The sequence below is a fragment of the Erythrolamprus reginae genome, chromosome 3 (assembly GCF_031021105.1).
Source record: "Erythrolamprus reginae isolate rEryReg1 chromosome 3, rEryReg1.hap1, whole genome shotgun sequence".
In the NCBI taxonomy this organism is placed as follows: Eukaryota; Metazoa; Chordata; class Lepidosauria; order Squamata; family Dipsadidae; genus Erythrolamprus; species Erythrolamprus reginae.
In genome coordinates, this window is record NC_091952.1 from 80156156 (window position 1) to 80177991 (window position 21836).

A 21836-nucleotide genomic window follows, 5' to 3' on the forward strand; every position below is an offset into this window, starting at 1 on the left:
CATCTATGTCTCTAGTCCAGGGGTGGGTTCTAACCAGTGTGTCCCAGATGGGGGAAAGCAAAAATGGAGCTCCACCCCAGAGCACCCAATTTGCACTGAAAGATGTTGAAAGAAAATGCAGGGCGTCCTGCATAAGCCACGCCCACAGTGTGGTCGTAAAAATGTTGGTAGCCCTTCACTGATTCTAACTTATCTCCGGTTCACTTCCTCCTGTGCCGTGTGGCCACATTACGCAGGTGCATATGTGCAATGCTAAAAATTTGCAATATATTTTTTTTAAAGCGAAAAATGAGATGGTAGTGCATACACAGTGCCAGAAACTTTGTTTTGTGGCATGCACAGGGGAAAAAAATCAGCAAAAAATCTCCCACCCCCCATTTAAAAAAAATCCAAAAAACAAAAGAGAGCTTGCATAGTCCATGGACTGGCACGACAAAACCAGTTGCGTAACCAGCGGTTTGCTATTGGCTCTTTAGAACTGGTGCTAACCAGGAGGAATCCACCTCTGGTCTAGTCTCGAAATATAAATCAAATACATGTATTTAGAAGTAAAAAAAAATAGAGAAACATAGTTTTAATTGGCCTGCATCTGAATCACTCCCCAGATTTTGTTTCGATTTTTAGAGTTTCTAGGATGCTTAAGAACCAGAATATTCTTTGCCACAGAACACACCAATGCTGTTTAGCTATCTGCCTTCCTCCTTCTTTATTAAAGATTCAACATCCTTACACAAAAGCATGCACTGTCAGTCTATGATCCTAAATATTTTGGAGGCCAGTGTGAAGCTGTTTATAATGGAGAATGGAGAGAGCTGAAGTATGACTCGACATGTGAACATTTGTATTATGGGGATGATGAGAAATATTTCCGAAAGTCCTACAATGTTCACTTCTATCGATTTCTAGTAAGTATATGGATGTATTGGTGTGCTTAACATTAAGGTTTCAAGAGCCCTGGACCTATGCAAGGAAATATCTAATGCGGTAGAGTTATACATCGAATGGCATTAGGCAAATTCCCTGCTTTGAGTTATATAAAAAAGGCACCGTCAGTTTCATCGAAGACACCAAAAAGACAGCCTATTCTGGACTGATAGATTTTAAATGAGATAATGATCTATTCCTGTGATGGCAAATCTATGGTACGTGTGCCACAAGTGGCAGGTGGAGCCATAATGGAAGGCACGTGACGTGGTGCCTTATGTCAGCTGCAGCATGCAAGCATGTGCTATCCAGGACAGCACTGTGCACATGAATGGGGTGAAGGAATTTATTATTTATGTATTTATTATTTAGATTTGTATCCCGCCCCTCTCCGTGAACTCGGGGCGAATGGGTGTGGGCAAGTGTGTTAGCACATACACACACACCCTTTTGGCACACGAACCAAAAAAGGTTCACCATTACTGATCTATTCCTTCGGTGTTCATTTGCTTTTAATGTGGTAATCGAGGCCAGGATGAAAACTCTGAATGATCTATTGCAGGAATCAGGTCAGTTTTCTGCCTTTGTGCAATTTCACCTAAACTACTGCAAAGTCTAGCCTATTAGCACCGTTATGGGATTATGTATTATTAAATCCAGGTGCAGTATCTGCACTTGAAATACTGCATCTAGTTTTGGTCACCACGTTACAAAAAAAATGTTGGGACTATAGAAAGAGTGCAGAGAAGAGCAACAAAGATGATTGGAGGCTAAAACATACAATGAACAGTTGTGGAAACTTGGAATGTCCAACAGAGAGAAAGATTAGGGAGTGAGACAATATCAGTCTTCCAATATTTGAGAGTTTGTCACAGACAGGTGGGGGTCAAAATATTTTCCACAGCACCTCAGGGCTAAGATACAAATTAATGGATGGAAGCTCAACACAGAGAGATCCAGTCTAGAACTAAGGATTAATTTCCTGATAGTGAGGATATTTAATCCGTGGTGGAACAGTTTGCCTACAGAAGCTATGGCTGTTCCATCATTGAAGGTTTTTAACAATCATGTCCAGAATGGTATAGGGCTGTGTTGGCGAACCTTTTCGGCACTGAGTGCCGAAACAGGAATCCATTTGTGATGTTGCCTTAATTTTATTCAGATGTTGGACATCCTGGAATTAATCTTTGGTGAGTGCAAGAGAGACCTTTGCTAAATATACACATGTGCACACAAACTACTATCAGGTTCGTTGGGACTTCTGTGGGGGTAATATCAGAAAATAGCAACAGCAATAGAAAATAGCACAAAGACTTACATAACTACTCAAAATGTTTTTGACACTCTCTGGGAGGTTTACAATGTCAGCATATTATCCGATACACTCTGGGTCCTGATTATATTGACCTTGGAAGGATTGAGAGCGGAGTCAACCTTAAGCCTGTCAGGCTCAAACTCCAAACGGTGGTAGAGTTAGCCTGCAAAACTGAGGCCACCAGAGGCCAAAGTAGTGGTAGCAGCTACATGATTAAAGCCCCATAAAAATGGGAGGGGGGCACCCTCCTGATGTTTCATAAGAGCCTTAAGACCTGGCTCCAAACCTCTGAGCACAGACTACCAAAACCTCGGCGAGTTATTATACAATGGGGAGGCAAGCCTTGTATAATTTTTTGAAGTTAGCTGATGTTGTAAGTTGGAGGTGGCAAGCTCTTGCCTCTAACCATCTCAACCCCACTGGAACTAGTTTTGGGCTTTTGCCCATGGTCAAGTTCAGATGAGAACCGGATTGCGTGGTAGATCAGCCAAGGAATCTTTAGCCTGCTTAATTTCAGGTTCCCGTAGAGTCACCTCTCTTGCACTCACCAAAGATTAATTCCATAGTGTCCAATATCATCTGAACAACATTAAGGCAAAATTACATTAGTGGGCAGAAACTAAATTATGAAAGCAGATGTCTTTTTGTTCATTGCGATGACCAAATAACTTAGGAGAAAGAAATTGGTCCTGCAAAGGCTCAGATAGGATAAATTAGGTTTGCATGTGCTGAAATTTGGAGCTTCTGGACCTTCTGGGACAGTGGTGGGAAAACTATAGGGAAAACCCTTTATGACCTGTGGACTTCAACTCCCAGAATGCCTGAGCCAGCCATTCTAGCTCAGGAATTCTGGGAGTTGAGGTCTGAAGGTTATAAAAAGGCCATAGTTCTCCACCCATGTTATTTATTTATTTATTTATTTATTTATTTATTTATTTATTTATTTATTTATTTATTTATTTATATACTTACTTACTTACTTACTTACTTACTTACTTACTTACTTACTTACTTACTTACTTACTTATTCTAATACACAATGTAGGTTATAGAGAATAAAAGAGAATCCATTGTTGTTAATCCAATTTATTATTTTTTCAATTTAGGCTCAGGCTGATACTGGTGTCTCTTCAGAGTTTTATGATGATTCTGCAGATTTACTGAGAGCCATCAAAAAGGACACTTCTAGAAATGCTGGATTTACAGTTGGCATAGGACCTGCTGAGGTTCCTGTGGCTCTGGAACTGGGCTTTACATTATCAAAGGCTCAAGGGACCCTGAACAATTTTACCCAATACAAAGAAAAGGTAATAGGACATAAAATACCTCTTTTCTAAATTCTTGTTATTATTATTTTTCTAATCCAATCATTCAGCTCACATTTTCCTCTTGAACCAGGAATAGTCATGTCTTAATTTGTGTGTAATTGCACATGTGAGATTATTAGCACTGCTATTGCTCTTATTACACTGACGTAAAAAGGAAGCATTATAATGAAGAATAAAATTATTATGAGGAATGTTTCATGCTATCTCCCTACATCCTGCTTCCCTGACATTAAATATATAAATGAGAATGGTTGAAAAATATATAGAATTATTCATCAGGCAACAGTTGTTGTTAGAGAAAATGTTCCAATGGCAAATCTATCTTTTCTATATTAATGTAAGAAAACCAAAAGTTGAAGGAAGTCATTATTCTGCTTATAATTTAGGAACGCTTGGAAATCAAGAGATGCGAACAGCTTGGTGCTGATCAGTTTTTGTAAAAGGCTTGCATAGAACTGGTTACAATCCAGGATTTTCGAATAATTTGCTTGGAGAGGGGGTTTTGCCATGAGCCTGGGGATCCCAAAGTGGAATTGAACCTGTCAAGTTGCTCATTTGATTACTGACACTAAGGAGGTGGATGGGTTGTGACTTCTTAAATTGTATTTGTATTGGGTTTTTTATTTTTTTTAAACTGCATGAAATCACTGAGAATAAGTTGGGCAGCCATATAAATTTTCATAGATAGATAGATAGATAGATAGATAGATAGATAGATAGATAGATAGATAGATAGATAGACAGACAGACAGACAGACAGACAGACAGACAGACAGACAGACAGACAGAGGATAGATTGATCGATCGATCTTTGCATATTATTATAAGACCATGTTTCAAAAACTCATCTTAATTGTTTCTGATTGCTAGCTAGATAACTTTCTACTTACGTCCCATAGAAAAACTGGGTGCAACTTGTTGCTGTATTCTAATTAACTAGTTACTTACCTTCCATGCAAAAACTGGGTATACAGGTAGTCCTTGTGCAACAGATGTCAGGGTTCCGAGTAACACTCCAAACAAAAGAAGACTCCATGGCTTGAAGTTCCTCAAAGTTCAAAATTTGTTTGAGATGTGATGTTGGCTCATCTGGGAAAACCCAAAATGGAAAGTTCTGGGTTTTCCCCAAACAAAAGAAAGTCAAAGATCCATCCCCTGCACCCACAAGTCTATCACTTGGTCCAATTCATTCACCGTCCCAACTGGAGACATCCCCCAGTCACTCCCATCCAAGTGCAGGCCGAATGCCCTTGACTCCCAGAGAAAGGAATGTTGGTTAGGGCTAATCATCCATCCTCTTTGTAATCCCCACCTCCTGTTTGCCCAGACATTAAATATGGCAGCCCTGAAGCTCCAACGAAAAATATGGCTTCCAGGGCTGACATCAGTGACTGTTCAAAGTTACAAGGGCACTGAAAAAAGTGACCTGTGACCACTTTTCACACTTATAACCATTGTAAGAATCCCAAGGTCACCTAATCTCAAGGCTCAAGGTTGATTCAGCCTTCCATCCTTCCGAGGTGGGTAAAATGAGGACCTGGATTGTGGGGGAAATATGCTGGCTCTGTTAAAAAGTGTTATTTATTTATTTATTTTATTTATTTATTTTATTAGAAATTTATCCCGCCCCTCTCCGTAGACTCTATTGCTATTGCTAACATGTTGCAAGCCACACACTTTTAGCAGAAGGTTAGGGGTAAATGTTGGCATGGCTGTCAAGATAAAGGAGTGTTTATGCATATGATTTGGGAATGCCCCATAGTGCAGGAATTTTGGTAAAAAGTGCAAGAGGACATAAATAGAATGTTAAATATACAACGGACCATCACAAAGGAAATGACAGTATTAGTTAAAAGCAAAGCGATGGGAGAATTTAGAGAAATAAAACAAGCAGCAATAGAAAGTGCTCAGGCGGTAATAGTTTTGGGTTGGAAGGATGCGACAAAATGGACAATGCAAAATTGGTACAGGTACATGGTGGACCATATTCAATTTTAAATGATGGATAAAAGGATAAATTTGGATAATGAAACTGAATTGAAACAACTGATGTGACAGTGCACTGTTTTATGTTATGTGTATATTAAACTTGTTAAAAAATCAATTTAAATTTTTCTTTTTAAAAAAAGAGAAGGGCGGCATAAAAATCGAATAAATAAATAAAATAAATAAATAATCAAAATCAAGATGCTTGGGTTAGGGTTAATCGAAACCAGTATTGAGCTGCAGGTATGGTCAGGTACGCAGTCCTGGTTAGAAAAATGGAGCTGTGCACGTAGCTCCAGCTGACCAGCATGCGGGCACATGTGTCGGTGTGAGATTTCCCTTTTGCAGATTTGCAGGAAGCCAAATCTCATGTGAGGATGCTCAAACGCATGAGATTTTGTCGATTTCTGGTGGGTTTTTTGCTTCCGCGAATGTGTGGAAGCAAAGAAATCACCAAAAATCAGTGAAATCTCTCAAGCATCCTCGCACAAGATTTGGCTTCTGTGCAAGTTTCGTGCCAAGGCGCACACCTGTGCAATCCTGACATGCCCATGCTCGTGCCTGCTGCCATGAGTGCAGTGGTAGTGCGGATGATGGGCAGCCCTTCTCTGATCCTAACTAGTGATGGGCGAACTGAACCCGCACAATTCAGGTCTGTATCGAATTTTGCAGTGTTCGGCATGCCGAACACAAACATGAATTTTTTCCAAACTTCGGGCAAAGTTCAGGGTCGTGTTTGGCGTTCGGAGCTTTGACATCACCGGCAGGTTGCTAAGGATGCCAATGTGATCACTTCCTGGATTCCATGGAATCCAGGAAGTGATCAACTTGGCGTCCTTAGCAACCTGCCGGTGATGTCAAAGCTTGGGCCCCGGAATCTCTTCATGGGAGGGATTCCCCGTTTGGGTTCAAGTTCGGGTTCGGTTCAGATTCGGCCGAATTTTGCATAATACCGTTGGGTTTGCCCATCACTAATCCTAACCCTAATGCTTGGGTTAAGGTTAATTGTAACCCTAATGCTTGGGTTAGTGTTAATACTAACCCTAATCCTAACCCTAACTCACGTTATTAACTGAACAACTGCAGTAATTCACTTAACAACTGTGACCTGGAAGGTCATAAAATGGGGCAAAACTCACTTCGCAAGTGTTTCAGTTAGCAACAGCAACTTTGGACTCAATTGTGGTTATAAGTCGAGCACATCTGCCTGTCTGATAATTGGCTATGCACTTATCTCCCATGCTTTGACCTACAGAATGTAGGATTTATTCGAGCCAAAACCAAAGTACAAACAGCTCGTTTCAAGATGAGACGTAATAATATATACTTGGATGAAGACACGTTGCAGTCTCTGATAGAGCTTCCAGAGGAATACGATTATGGGATGTACAGCAGATTTATTGATGATTATGGTACCCATTTCATGACATCTGGAACCATTGGAGGCATCTTTGAATACATCCTTGTGGTGAACAAAGACAAAATGACGAGCTCAGGTTTGCACATTTATTTCATATATTGTTCAGTGACGGACATTTATACACAAAAGCACATCTATATGCTCAAAGCTAGGTCCAGGTCCAGCATTGATATCTTACTGTATTTTTCAGAGTAGAAGTTGCAACTTAGTTTTTGGGGAGGAAAATAGGGAAAAGAATCTGCTTACCAGGTATTCATCTGACTAGCATCCTTAGTCTGGTCAGCTTCAGCACATAATTTTCTCCCTTGGTTAAGGACTTAAAAAAACCTTCATTCTGAGAGAGTAACAATGAAAAAGCTTGCAAGCCAGTAAGAGCTGGAAACATTGTTAGCACCTGGAAAAAAACATTCGGAGCAAGTAGAGCAATGGAAAAAATCCTGCAAAGACTTAGGGCGTGGAAAACATTCTTTGCAGAGAGTAACAATGAAAGAGCTTGTAAGCCAGTAAGAGCTGGAAACATTGTTAGCACCTGGAAAAAAACATTCGGAGCAAGTAGAGCAATGGAAAAAATCCTGCAAAGACTTAGGGCATGGAAAACATTCTTTGCAGAGAGTAACAATGAAAGAGCTTGTAAGCCAGTAAGAGCTGGAAACATCATTAGCACCTGGAAAAAAAAACATTCGGAGTAAGTAGAGCAATGGAAAAAATCCTGCAAAGACTTAGGGCATGGAAAACATTCTTTGCAGAGAGTAACAATGAAAGAGCCTGCAAGGTAAGAGCTTGGAAGGTTGTTAGCAGCTACTTAGGGCTGCTGGAGGAGCTACATTCAGAGTATAAGACGCACCCAAATTTTCAGCCTCTTTTAGGGAAGAAAAAGGTGCATCTTATACTCCGAAAAATAGGGTATAATTCTCTCTGAAAACGAACAATTAAACGAACATCTATTTAAAAAGATGCCAAAATAAAGGAATGGAGGACAGGGAAAGAAAAAAGAAAATACAGATATGAAGTCTTAGTATTTGATGGCCATGTTGACTAGCAGAGGAGAAGACATTTGTTCTGCAGATTAATGCATGGAAATGTAATCCACGCAGATAGCTGTACAGTACTAATGATTTCTATCCTTGCCAAAAGAGAAGCAGTATTTCTAGGGATCTCACAGAACAAAGAACTCACCTGTCCTGTTTATTACATGTGGGAGAATAGCATCCTTATTTACTTTATTTGGTCCACTGCATTTGTTTCCCTGAGACTGTCTTGCCTACATGTTCCCAGAAGGCCTTGGAGTTGGCAGTCCAATAATCTTCCGCCTGTCTTTATTTTTGGAATCGTTCTGACCAACTGGAGTCCTAAGCAACATTTTGTGGGGAGGCAATCCCCTTAGATTCTGCCTGAATGCATTATGCCATGGCCATCAATTGCAGATCTGAAGTCGACTTTTACCAATCAGTTCAAGGCGTTCCAGATTTGAATTTCAGAAGCTTAGTATAGATTATATTTATAAGGCTGTTAACTGCTTCCACAGCTACATTAACAAGGAGAAAATGATTGTTGGCTGCTTAATGCATTGGAGGTAAATGACAGTCTGAATTAGTCAAAACCTGTGAATTATTCTATACGAACAAAGGAAAGCTGCCCAGATCCAGGGGAGGCAAGCTGTGTTCATAGCGGGAATCATACACACAATAGAGACATGTACCAAAATGCCTCAATCCACCACTCAGCTTGTATTATTTTCAAAGTATCTGGACCTCGGCTAAATAGTATAAACAATTTCATAAAAATATAAATTCCAGTCTTATCTTTCTATAATAACTTGGGACAGATTTCAGTTGTATATTTGGAGGTGAATCTGTTTTGCTCTATGATTTTTGGATAGGTGAGAAAAACTCTTATTGGTAATAAAACATATGTTCTGGATTACCATATAGGTAGTCTTTGATTTACAAACATTTTTAAAATAATGATAGGGTTTTGTATGTTTTTTAATATTAGATTTGTTCTACTACTATATTGTTTTTATTATTGTTGTGAGCCGCCCCGAGTCTTCGGAGAGGGGCGGCATACAAATCTAATAAATAATAATAATAAATAATAATAACAATAAAAAGCCAACTGGGAAGGTCGCAAGTGGCGATCACAAGACCATAGGATGCTGCAACTGTTGCAAAGATGTGCAGAGCACCCAAATTTGGATCACATGACTGTGAGGATGTTACGATGGTCATAAGTGCAAAGACCAGTCATAAGTCACACTGTCACATCTACAAACTTTTTCTGCTGACTCAAGGATGGCTGGAAGGCTTTTCTGGGCAGAAGTGGGGAAAGGCACTTAAATGAGCATTGTACTCTATGGATTTGTTTGTATTTTCAGCATTTCTTGGCCTGTCTCTTCACTCCAGTCACCCACATAAACGCACGATACTAAAGAGCTACCTTTACAGAGAAGGCTAGTGCATTTTTCCCAATAGCCACTCAGAAGTACCTTGTGGTAAGATGGGTGGTCTCAAAAATTTATAAACATTCATTCATTCATTTAAGTTTAAGTTTAAGTTTAAGTTTAAGTTTAAGTTTAAGTTTAAGTTTAAGTTTAAGTTTAAGTTTAAGTTTAAGTTTAAGTTTAAGTTTAAGTTTACGTTTACGTTTACGTTTACGTTTACGTTTACGTTTAAACTTAAACAACTTAAACTTAAACTTAAAATGTAATTGAAAATAACAGATTAAACAAAACACACCCTGACACACAATCCAATGTTAGCAGTTACATCTTAAGTATCCCCTGAACCTCTACCACTTCTAAAGCCTTCTCAAACAGTGTCAAGCTGGGGGACTGCCCAGTGTCTGTGGGAAGTCTGTCCCAATGAGAAAGGACTGCAAATGAGGAAAAGCGCCTCCAGATTCTACATCAATATTTTCAACGGAGAGAAAACGGAACTGTCCACTCCATATAAGTCTTCAGAACAAGGGACTTTTATTTGAAGATCACAAACCTGCAAAAAACCTGAAAACCATTAAAGAAATTATAGGTTAAAGATTTTATAGGTTAAAACCAGCATTTTTGAAAACTATTGGAAGTCACTGCAAGACTCAAAGTACTGCAGCATAGCAGTAATGCTGTGGGTTGCCGCAGGTGGGGTGACCCATTTCCTAGCAATTGTAGGTTACTAGCACTCGTTTGTTTGTCTGTCTGTCTGTCTGTCTGTCTACCCCGTGGCCCCGTGACGCGGGCAATGAGCAGACTGAGTAATGCTTTATAAAGATGTTTGTCTCCCACGGCATTTTAAAAACTCTGACGAAGTTAGCAGCACGCTAACGAAAGCTAAGTGGTTTTATTAAAGTCTCTATGTTCCGGTGATCGAGATGGCTGCTGCCTCATCATTCACCTATCTATCTATCTATCTATCTATCTATCTATCTATCTATCTATCTATCTATCTATCTATCTATCACAATTCAAAGTGTTGTTAATGACCTTTAAAGCCCTACATGGCATTGGGCCAGAATACATCCGGAACCGCCTTCTACCGCACGAATCCCAGCGGCCGATAAGGCCCCACAGAGTTGGCCTTCTCCGGGTCCCGTCGACCAAACAATGTTGTTTGGCAGGCCCCAGGGGAAGAGCCTTCTCTGTGGTGGCCCTGGCCCTCTCGAACCAACTCCCCCCAGAGATTAGAATGGCCCCCACCCTCCTTGTCTTTCGCAAATTACTTAAGACCCACCTTTGTCACCAGGCATGGGGGAGTTAAGTTATCCTTTCCCCCTAGGATATTACAAGTTATGCATGGTATGTTTGTGTGTATGTTTGGGTTTTTATAATAAGGGTTTTTTAGTTGTTTTTATTAATTGGATTGTTCATGTTGTTTTACCACTGTTGTTAGCCGCCCCAAGTCTGCGGAGAGGGGCGGCATACAAATCCAATAAATAATGATAATAATAATAATATCTATCTATCAAATTTATAAATCGATCAACTCCTTACACACTTAGGGTGGCGTAAAACAATATATACAACTAATAAAGAATGCTGAACTTACAATAGTGAATAGCATCCATCCAGTCAGGGTGTGGATTCGGTGGATTTTAATACTCACAAATTTTTGTCTCTCCTGGTCCTGGAGAGTGACCAACAGAGAGACCAACGTGCCATTCGAAGCTGCACAAAGCAAGGACGTCTAGAGAAGAAGAATACATCAGCCAGCAACATCTCCACAGAGCCATTCCTTTATTTATTTTGCATTTTGCTCCCTGCCTTTCAGAAAGGGTGTGATTTATACGAGAAGGTGGGCCCCGTGGAAGGAGGAGGGAAGTTGGAGCCCTAAAAAAGACAACAACAAAAAAATGCGCCCCGGGAGAAAAATATTTTTTGCTTTTATGTAAGATACTTGTATAATTTTCACCCACGGCAGCAGACTATAAAAAAAAGAGAGACACATTTATCAAACTTGTGCTATAGTTAAGTGCCTTGTTGAGTCAGGAGAAGCAAATCTGTGGTTCAATGAATGTCGGCCTTTTGCTTTAGTGCTGCTCGCAGTGTCTGAAAGCAAATGTTTCGCTGGAATTATGGGCTTGTTTCCCTTCCTCTGAAAAGGCTGATGATGGATGCAATCACTATCAAGCATGGATGACTCAATGAAGCGAAGGCAGAAATATACTCTTAAGGGGTAGTTTGGCAATCTTTGCCTTGGCAGGCACGTTAATTGCCAAATGATGCTTAAAAGCAGGGGTGTGTTTTAATGAACCTCACATGCAAGTTTAGGTTTTTCTCTCTTTAACTTTCCTGTCAGTAAGACGTATTGTGAGTTGTCTTCAGTGTGCCATATTTAGAAATTATTTATTTATTTATTGGATTTCTATGCCGCCCCTCTCCAAGGACTGGGAGCAGCTCACAACATATAATAAACAATAAACAGTATCCTGGATACAATTAATAATTTAAAATCTACCTCCCCCCCAAAAAAAAAAATCCATAAAAAATATTCATTTCAATCGTTCTGCATTCTCTTAGCAAATTCATTGGCCAGGGGGCAAGAATCTAACAGCCCTAAGCCTGGCAGCATAAATGAGTCTTAAGACTCTTATGGAAGGCAAGGAGGGTGAGGCAGTACGAGTCTCCGGGGGGAGCTGATTCCAGAGGGTCGGGGCCGCCACAGAGAAGGCTCTCCCCCTAGGTCCTGCCAAACAACATTGTCTAGTTGACGCAACCTGGAGAAGGCGGACTCTGTGGGACCTAATTGGTCGCTGGGATTCATGTGGCAGAAGGCAGTCTCGCTGGTACTCTGGCCCGATGCCATGTTGGGTTTTATAGGTCATAACCAACACTTTTAATTGAGTCCGGAAACCAACTGGCAGCCAGTGCAGGCCGCAGAGTGTTGGAGAGATATGTGCATGACTGCTCGCGCGACTGCGTTCTGCACAATTTGCAAATTCCTGACACTCTTCAAAGGTAGCACCATGAGCCCTGGTGGCACAGTGATTGGAAAGCAGCATTGCAGGCAAACTCTGCTCGCAGCCAGGAGTTCAATCCTAACCAGTCCAAGGTTGACTCAGCCTTCCATCCTTCCAAGGTTGGTAAAATGAGGAGCCAGATTGTTGAGGGGCAATATGTTAATTAGGGAGCCCTGCAAAACAGTATGGAGACCAGTATTGGGTTCCTCCTGGATGGGGGCGGCGTTCCGATAGCAAAAATGGAGCTGCGCGCACAGCTTCGGGTGACCACTCTGCATGCAGGCGCAATGGAGCGAGATTTGGCGCCTGTACATATACAGGAAGCAAAATCTCATGAGAGGACACACGGCTATGTGAGATTTTGCTGATTTTCGGTGATTTTTTGCTTCCTCGCCTGGAGCAACGGCTTGCGTGCCAGCAGATATGGCTCCACTTGCCATAAGTTCCCCATCACAGGACTGGAGGAACAGACAGACGGGTATTTCTTGTGGACATATTAAGTTTTTTGACCGGACTAAGCCATTATATTTTTTAAAAATATCTTTTTAATTCATATATATTAAAGTATATATAGACAACACTTTATTTTAGTATTAGTGATTTTATTGCTTGTTTTGTTTCATTTATTTTATTGACAACTATTTTCTTTTTTTCTTTTTTTTAATATCAAATTTATTTATTAAACTAATAAAAAAGAAGGGAATATGAACAAAAGGGGGGGTACAGAATCAAAAGGGTGTAGGAGAACAGTAAAATTGTTGCAGAGTAATACATAAAAATTTATATCTCAACATTCTATTTCTTAAACTATATACATGTAAGTTATCCTTGTTATTACTGTATATATCTTGGTGTTCTATATATAATTCATAACATTTAGATTCAAGTGCATATACATATATATATTAGTTACTAAAAAGTAAATAAGAGTGATTTATCAAAAAAGGAGACCAGAAAATAAGAGTATAATTAAGGACAGAGGATGTTTTAATAATCAACTGAAATAATTAGAGAAAATTGAGATTTAAGTAAGAGAAGACGGGGTAAGGAATGGTGCGGGGGTAAATCTGCATGTATTGACAACTATTTTCATTATTTTTTTGTGGAGGCCTTTTAAGGCTTCTTTGGGGAGAAGATTTGTATGGGAAAAGAAGAAGAGAGAACAGAGCAAAAGATGCATGTTAAGTCTAAAAGTTAGCTACCTACATTTATCCACCTGCCTTCTGATAAAAATTCAATTTTCAAGTGCTGAAAAGCAGATGCTGTGTTGGTATCCATTCCAGTTTTCGTGTGTGTGTGTGTGTGTGTTTAATTTGGAGTGCCCTTTATGAATTCTGCAAATATATTAGCAAAAAAAAAAAAAGGATGGAAATTCATTCTGAAGGCGGGTTTCTGCACCTGAAACAATGAAAGAATGGAAACAAATATTAGTTGTAAATCCTTGGGAGTTGCACAAAGATTATCTTTGATTTTTTTTTTCTTTCAGAGAAAATCATTATTCTGTTTCACAGAAGAGCCATGCCATTTGTTTGTGATTTCTAATTATACAACAGAAAGAGACTTTCTCACACAGTGATTAATTCAAAAATTAAAAGCAGAAATCCATCTAATTTGTGTACCATATTTAGCCCCTTAGAATTACAATAAGACAATAAGTAATCTTCTTTTCTCTTTTCCTGCACTGCCAATATATTTTGTATGATCATCACTTTATGAAATCTACTACATACCATTGATCAAAGTAGGAGCAACCCTCTCCTGACTACCAATAACAAATTGTATTGACAGGCCTTTGCTGCAGCTAATTACTTAAGAGGTACTAGAATATATTGTTGAAACACTGAGAAAAGAACTAATCATTTCTTTTTGTTTAAAGTAAATAGATTTCACCCAGGTGTGTTGTTAAACAGTGGTGGAGTAGTTAAATACAAACAATACTATGGATTTATTAATATTCTGTCAGTTGGCAGCAAATGAAAATAAATTCAGCAGCTGGGAGACTTTGTTCTATTAGATATGGCAAAGCACAGTCTGAGCCATAGCTTTATTGAGACTGTTGGCTCATTAGGAAACATTAAACTTTAGTTCCCTAATTACATGAAGCAACACTGATGCAATAATATACTAAACCACACCAGGGTGGGCAGCATAGTGTGCAAGCCCAGCCCAATTAAGAAATATTATTTTACTTTGCCCATATTGGCCAAATGTGGTCATTGATTTATGAATCCTGGTTTAATAACAATGATAATAACAGAGTTGGAAGGGACCTTGGAGGTCTTCTAGTCCAACCCGCTGCTTAGGCAGGAAACCCTACACTACTTCAGATAGATGGTTATCCAACATCTGCTTAAAAACTTCCAGTGTTGGGGCATTGACAACTTCTGGAAGCAAGTTGTTCCACTGATCAGCTGTTTTGACTGTCAGAAAATTTCTCCTTAGTTTTAAGTTACTTCTCTTCTTGTTTAGTTTCTACCCATTGCTTCTTGTTCTACCCTCAGGTACTTTGGAGAATAGGTTGACTCCTTCTTAATGAAACCATGGTTTGTTTTAACCTAAATGCCAGCATTCCAATTTACCCTTTGTTCTTGAACAAAGCATTGTATCTTCTTGGTACCAATGGAAGAAACTGGGAAAATAAATGAGGCATTTGTGGAACGAACCATGGTTAAAATTAAAACTGACTAACTATTATGTTCAAATGCAAACTTATCAAAACATAAATGTGGATTTTCCCCACCAAGAAATTTTTTTAAAGAGATCAATTTGGTGTCTGTTTAATAAATTATTAAAATACTGAATATAATTTCATAAAATTTGACAAACAATATTTTTGGGTCTGAAAGGAAATTGACAAGATTCTACAGGAGAAACCTAGTCTAGTTTCTGCCTTCCCTAATCTGATGCATAATATAATACATTTACCTCTGAAATCAGGTTAGGAAAAACTGATGAATTTATAATATCTTTGGTATTAGTACGTTCCTAGCAAGTTGCACGTACAATATATGTAAAGAGTATGGGGGCTTGCAATTAATTTCCTATGTATTTTTATTCACTCTATGAAGAATCAAAGGAAGTAAGGCATCCTTCAAAAGTGGTAGTCTTTGTGATCTAGAAAGCCTGTTGGATTTATTGCAAGTTCTCACAACTTTTGAGGTGACAGAATCAAACCACACAGCTATATTCTCTGTTTCTCAAGACATTTTTTTTACTAATGGAAAGTGAAGGGAGATAGAATGTGGCAGAGAATACTGGGAAATAAGGCAATATTAAAATTAAAAACAAGTTTAGAAGGTTAGGAAAGGATTTGGAAGGTGGTCTAGAACTTCGATATGTTCTTGCTCTTCATTTAAAATATATACTCAACCTTTCCAAGCTTCCAATGATGCTGTTGGTTTAAGGGTCCTTTCTAGAGTCTGCTTTAACTTTATGAATGGATTCTTTACAGCAGAGGCAGCTTACAGTATATAGAAGCTTTTAAAAAGTGTCGCCAGATGACATTGTTTAGTTGATGAGACCCGGAGAAGGCCAACTCTGTGAGACCTAACTGGTCGCTGGGATTCGTGCGCCAGAAAGCGGTCCCGGAGATATTCTGGTCCGATGCCATGAAGGGCTTTGTAGGTCATAACCAACACTTTGAATTGTGACTGGAAACTGATCAGCAACCAATGCAGACTGCGGAGTGTTGGTGTAACATGGGCATATTTAGGAAAACCCATGATAGTTCTCGCAGCTGCATTCTGCATGATCTGAAGTTCCTGAACACTTTTCAAAGGTAGCCCTATTTAGAGAGCATTACAGTAGTCGAGCCTCGAGGTGATGAGGGCATGAGTGACTGTGAGCAGTGACTCCCGGTCAAAATAGGGCCGCAACTGGTGCACCAGGCGAACCTGGGCAAACGCCCCCCTCGCCAAAGCTGAAAGATGTTTCTCTAATGTGAGCTGTGGATCGAGGAGGATGCCCAACTTGTGGACCCTCTCTGAGGGGGTTAGTGATTCCCCCCCCCCCAGGATAATGGATGGACAGATGGGGTTGTCCTTGGGAGGCAAAACCCACAGCCACTCTGTCTTATCAGGGTTGAGTTTGAGTCTGTTGACACCCATCCAGACCCCAACAGCCTCCAGGCACCGGCACATCACTTCCACTGCTTCGCTGATTGGACAAGGGGTAGAGATGTAGAGCTGGGTATCATCTGCATACTGATGATACCTCACCCCATGCCCTTGAATGATCTCACCCAGCGGTTTCATGTAGATATTAAATAGTAGGGGGAGAGGACCGACCCCTGAGGTACCCCAAAAGGGAGTAACCTAGAGGTCGACCTCTGACTCCCCACTAACACCGACTGCGACCGACCAGAGAAGTAGGAGGAGAACCACTGAAGAACAGTGCCTCCCACTCCCAACCCCTCCAGCTGGCGCAGAAGGATACCATGGTCAATGGTATCGAAAGCCGCTGAGAGGTCAAGAAGCACCAGGACAGAGGATAAACCCCTGTTCCGGGCCTGGCCAGAGATCATCCATTAGCGCGACCAAAGCAGTTTCCATGCTGTTGCCGGGCCTGAATCCTGACTGCTGAGGGCCTAGATAATCGGCTTCTTCCAAGGACCGCTGGAGCGCCACCACCTTCTCAACAACCTTCCCCATAAAGGGAAGGTTGGAGACTGGGCGATAGTTGTTGAAAATGGCTGGGTCCAGGGAAGGCTTCTTGAGGAGGGGGCACACAAGTGCCTCCTTGTAGGGATCCAGGATGGACCCCCTCCCCAAAGAAGCATTGACAATCTCCTGGACCCAGCTCCGTGTCACCTCTTTGCTGGCCGAGACCAGCCAGAAGGGACACGGATCCAGCAAACAGGAGGCGGAACTCACAACTCCAATGGCCTTGTCCACTTCATCAGGTGTCACCAGATCAAACTCTTACCTTTTTTAAAAAAAGTAACCAGCTATTTTTACACATTTCTTCTCAGACATTCTCGTTTTTCAAAACCCATATATAGCTCACACAGTGGCAACTATGGAAATGTAAATTATATTGTAGAGTTTTTTTAAAAGCAGAACTGCATTCTCTTCAGCACTGTCAATAGCTTTCCAGATACCAGCTGCTAGGGAAAGAGTAAAAACAAAAAAAACACACAACATCATGAACATTTAAAGTCCAACCTTAGTTCATGTGGGTGGGGTGAATTCCCCACCATTTTTAATGTTATGTTGCCTGTGGAAAAGAACAGTGAATTTTATCATATGGCTCTGCCTGCCATCTTGTTTTTTTTAATGTATCTTTGGCACACATTGTTTTAGACAATTACCAATTAAAAATGTTGAAATGCAACTAAGAATGTTCTTACTGTGCTTCTGTTGGTAACTAAGATATGAAGGTTCATCAATTATCCATGGGTATAAACATGCTAATGATATTCATGATTTCTTCCCTTACTATAGAAATTAAAAAGGATTATGTAAATAGCTGTTTTGGGGCATCGATTGGCTTAAGCTTTCCATTTCAAGAAACTTTGGAAATAAATGCCAAGGTGAACTACAATCAATGTGGCTCAAAAGGAGGCATGAGCGGAGGTAGGCAATAAACTTCTTCACTTGTGAATTTAAAACGTCTTTGTTTCCATAAGGGGACTCAAGCACTAGAAATTATTCTTCATGGAGCAAAATAGACACAACCTGTTGCATTCTCTTGATGCCAGTCCTTATTCTCCTTGACAAAACACAGTTTGTTTTAGAAACGAAGGATTCTTTCAAAGGAGAAGAAAATGTTTATGAGGGGCACATGGTAATCTTGGTCATAAAATGACCAGGTCATATATAGACATTTCTTCAAAGTCTTGAATGTATAGGACTCATTCTGTTTTGTTAATTTCTTGCCATTAATTGATTTCATTCATAAAGATGGTTGGCAAATTAAAGGGGAAGGAACAATAATAGGAAAAAAAAATTTTGAATTCACAAGAAGGCAATCATAACATTATGATGCCGTTTTAACATCTATGTTGACAAATGCTGTGTATACTATAACTATATACAAGGGTATATACAGTAGTTATATACAAGGGTCACCCAGAAAGTAATGCACCACATTTTTTTTCTCAGCCTACAGTAATGGTATGAATGTGAAACTTTAGATATATATTATTTGAATTGTCAGGAGTGTATGTGTAAATTTTGCATTTCTTCAGACAGATAGCGTAGTTGCAGCAGTGTTTCAAAATGGCATCTGTAAGTGATGTATGTTACAAACAACATTTCCTCATTGAATTTCTCACTGCGGAGAAAGAAACTGTTGGGAACATTCACAAACGTTTGTGTACAGAATCTGCAGAATTCTGGGCACAGAGGATGAGACCATTAGAAGATGGTTTGGAAGAGCTCCAAGGTTTGCAGTGTTCAGGGCAGCCAGCCACAGCTGTCACACCTGACAAGACGCAGCTTGTTGATGTGTTCATTCGCTTATTAACTAAACTCAACAGGTGCTTCTAGAGACTTCAATGCCATAACAACCCAGGTGAATGTTTGATTCAACATGATAACACTCAGTCTCACACAAGTTTGAGGACTTCGGAACATATCACTAAGCAGGATTAGACAATGTTACCCTATCAACCCTACAGCCCTGACCTAGCTCCCTCAGACTTCTACTTGTTTGGGCCATTAAAGGATGCCATTCGTGGAAGAGGATGATGAAGAGGTGATTCGCAAAGTGCAGAAATGGCTTCATGACCGGAAAAAGGAGTAGTACCAACAGTGCATACACACCCTTGTGTCTCACTGGAAGAAGGTCATAGAACGGGACGCAGGTTATGTGGAAAAATAGGAAGTGTAGAAGAAACATCATTCTTTCTTGTGTGTAAGTTTCATTGTGTTCAATAAATAACTGTTGAAGAAAAAAACATGGTGCATTACTTTCTGGGCGACCCTTGTACAGTGATACCTTATGATACGAACTTAATTTGTTCCAGGAGGAGGTTCGTAAGGTGAAAAGTTTGTAAGACGAAACAATGTTTCCCATAGGAATCAATGTAAAAGCAAATAATGTGTGCAAATCCTTCAGGAAAATCCAAAAATTTAGAAGGGAGGAGCAGCTAAAGGGGGCGGGTGGAAGAAGCAAGGTTAGGCTAAAGGATGAGTGGGAAGGAAGAAAGGCAAGGGGGGGCAAAGAAAGTGGGAAGGAAGAAAGGCAAGGGGGGCAAAGAAAGGCAAAGACACCCTTTCAGTGCCTGTGCAAGCACGCTGTTCTCCTACTTTTTAAAATGCAAACTCTTTCCCCCTCCAAGCCGCCCCTCCCTTTTCTTTCTTCAAAAAGGGGGGGGGGAAGAAACCCCTTCATCCCAGCAGCAGTGGCTTGGGTTCGTAAGGTGAAAATAGTTCAGAAGAAGAGGCAAAAAAATCTTAAACCCCGGGTTCTTATCTCGAAAAGTTTGTTAGAAGAGGCGTTCGTAAGATGAGGTACCACTGTATTTAAATGAATAGCACCAATAGGATTTCCTTTTACTGCCTATTCCCAATTCTTGTAAGGTTTATCCTCTTTGAGAGTTACTTCAACTAATGAATGTCTGTAGAATAAGGGAAATCGCAGAAATGAAATCTAATTTTTTTCAACTGTTCAACTTTCCAGATGATGATAAAAAAAACTCAGTAGTAGAAGATATTATTTCCCGGGTAGAAGGTGGAGATGCCTCCTCCATTGCCCGAATCATGGAAAATAGGAGCTCCATAGCATACCGCTACTGGGGGAGGTCATTAAAACTTAATCCCACCATTATTGATTTTGAGGTAAGCCTTTGCTTTCACATGTAGGAATGCTGCATTTCTAAAGGATTGAAAGTGTACTGGAGCAGATCGTTTTATATTTTGATAGTGATTCCATCTTAGAACAGGCTTAAATGTAATGGGCTGTAGATACGATGACCTTCTCCCCATTTCACAAGGGTACAAATGTTTTTTGTTTGTTTGTTTGTTTTTTTAAAAAAGAAGACACCCCCCCTCCACTAAAAAGACTTTTAAAGTAAAGGAGAGGTAAGAAGAGAATTTTGATTTTTAACATTTATGTTTATTGCACTATGGGAAATAGATTGTCAAAATAGTCGATTTTAGGAAATTGAAGATTGTTGTTCTTCAACAAGGAAGAATGAATGGTATTTTTCAACTTAGTTTGCTGATATGATTAATCCTGCTGTGAAGCATTTACAACCAGGCAGCTAAGATATCCTGTTTAAGATGAGAAATAGCTAGAGTTGGAAATGTGTTCAAAGTATTGGTTATGACCTATGAAGCCCTTCATGGCATCGGACCAGAATATCTCCGGGACCGCCTTCTGCCGCACGAATCCCAGCGACCAGTTAGGTCTCACAGAGTTGGCCTTCTCTGGGTCCCGTCAACTAAACAATGTCGTTTGGCGGGACCCAGGGGAAGAGCCTCCTCTGTGGCGGCCCCACCCCTGTGGAACCAACTCCCCCCCATAAATCAGAGTTGCCCCCACCCTTCTTGCCTTTCGTAAGCTCCTTAAAACCCACCTCTGTCGTCAGGCATGGGGGAATTGAGACTTTCCCTTCCCCCTAGGCTTATAAAATTTATGCATGGTATGTCTGTAGGTATGATTGGTTTCTTAAATTAGGGTTTTTAAATTAACTTAAATTATTGGATTTGTTTATATTGTTTTATTGTTGTTGTTAGCCGCCCCGAGTTTACGGAGAGGGGTGGCATACAAATCTGATAAATAAATAATAAATGGTCAATTGCCTTTGTAAATTTTTCTAATTTTTCCCCTAGTTTAGTGATGGTGAATCTTTTTTGCTCAGGTGCCAAAAGGGCGTACTACGAATGAAAAATGGCCCAACGGGCCTACCAGAAGTTCAGAAACAAACAAACTTCTGGTAGTCCTGTTGGGCCCATTTTTCACCTTCCACAGGCTCCGGAGGTTTTCCTCAATGACCTCCCCCTGACCTATGGAAGACCAAAAATCAACTAGCCAGTGAGCACATGCACACTGGAGCTAAAACACATACCCTCAGATTGGCTCTGTGGGCCACCTGTGACATGTGGGCCATAGGTTTACCAATAAAAATGCATTTTTTTTCTTTTTTTGACATATTAGTATGGGTTACCTCCAGTTTTAATCCCAAAAACAACTGTGGCGCAACTATCAATTTATTTATTTATTTATTTATTGGATTTGTATGCCGCCCCTCTCCGCAGACTTGGGGCGGCTAACAACAATGGTAAAAACAACATGTAACAATCCAATTTAATAAAACAACTAAAAACCCTAATTATAAAAACCAAACATACACACAAACATACCATGCATAACTTGTAATGGCCTAGGGGAAGGAATATCTTAACTCCCCCATGCCTGGTGACAAAGGTGGGTCTTGAGTAGTTTGCGAAAGACAAGGAGGGTGGGGGCCATT

General features: G+C 40.2%; 1 protein-coding gene across 2 annotated transcripts in view; it reads left to right on the forward strand.

Moving 5' to 3' along the window:
- C8A (complement C8 alpha chain) overlaps positions 1-21836 on the forward strand; it is a 55194-nt gene that overhangs the window by 17319 nt on the left and 16039 nt on the right. Inside the window, exons 5-9 of one of the 2 annotated variants that reach the window (XM_070745990.1) lie at positions 716-905; positions 3346-3546; positions 6809-7049; positions 17860-17991; positions 20042-20199. In XM_070745990.1, the coding sequence (XP_070602091.1) occupies positions 716-905; positions 3346-3546; positions 6809-7049; positions 17860-17991; positions 20042-20199 (922 nt within the window). Of the gene's footprint in view, positions 1-715; positions 906-3345; positions 3547-6808; positions 7050-17859; positions 17992-18896; positions 19317-20041; positions 20200-21836 lie in introns of those variants that run through there. The other variant, XM_070745991.1, reaches the window with a different exon arrangement.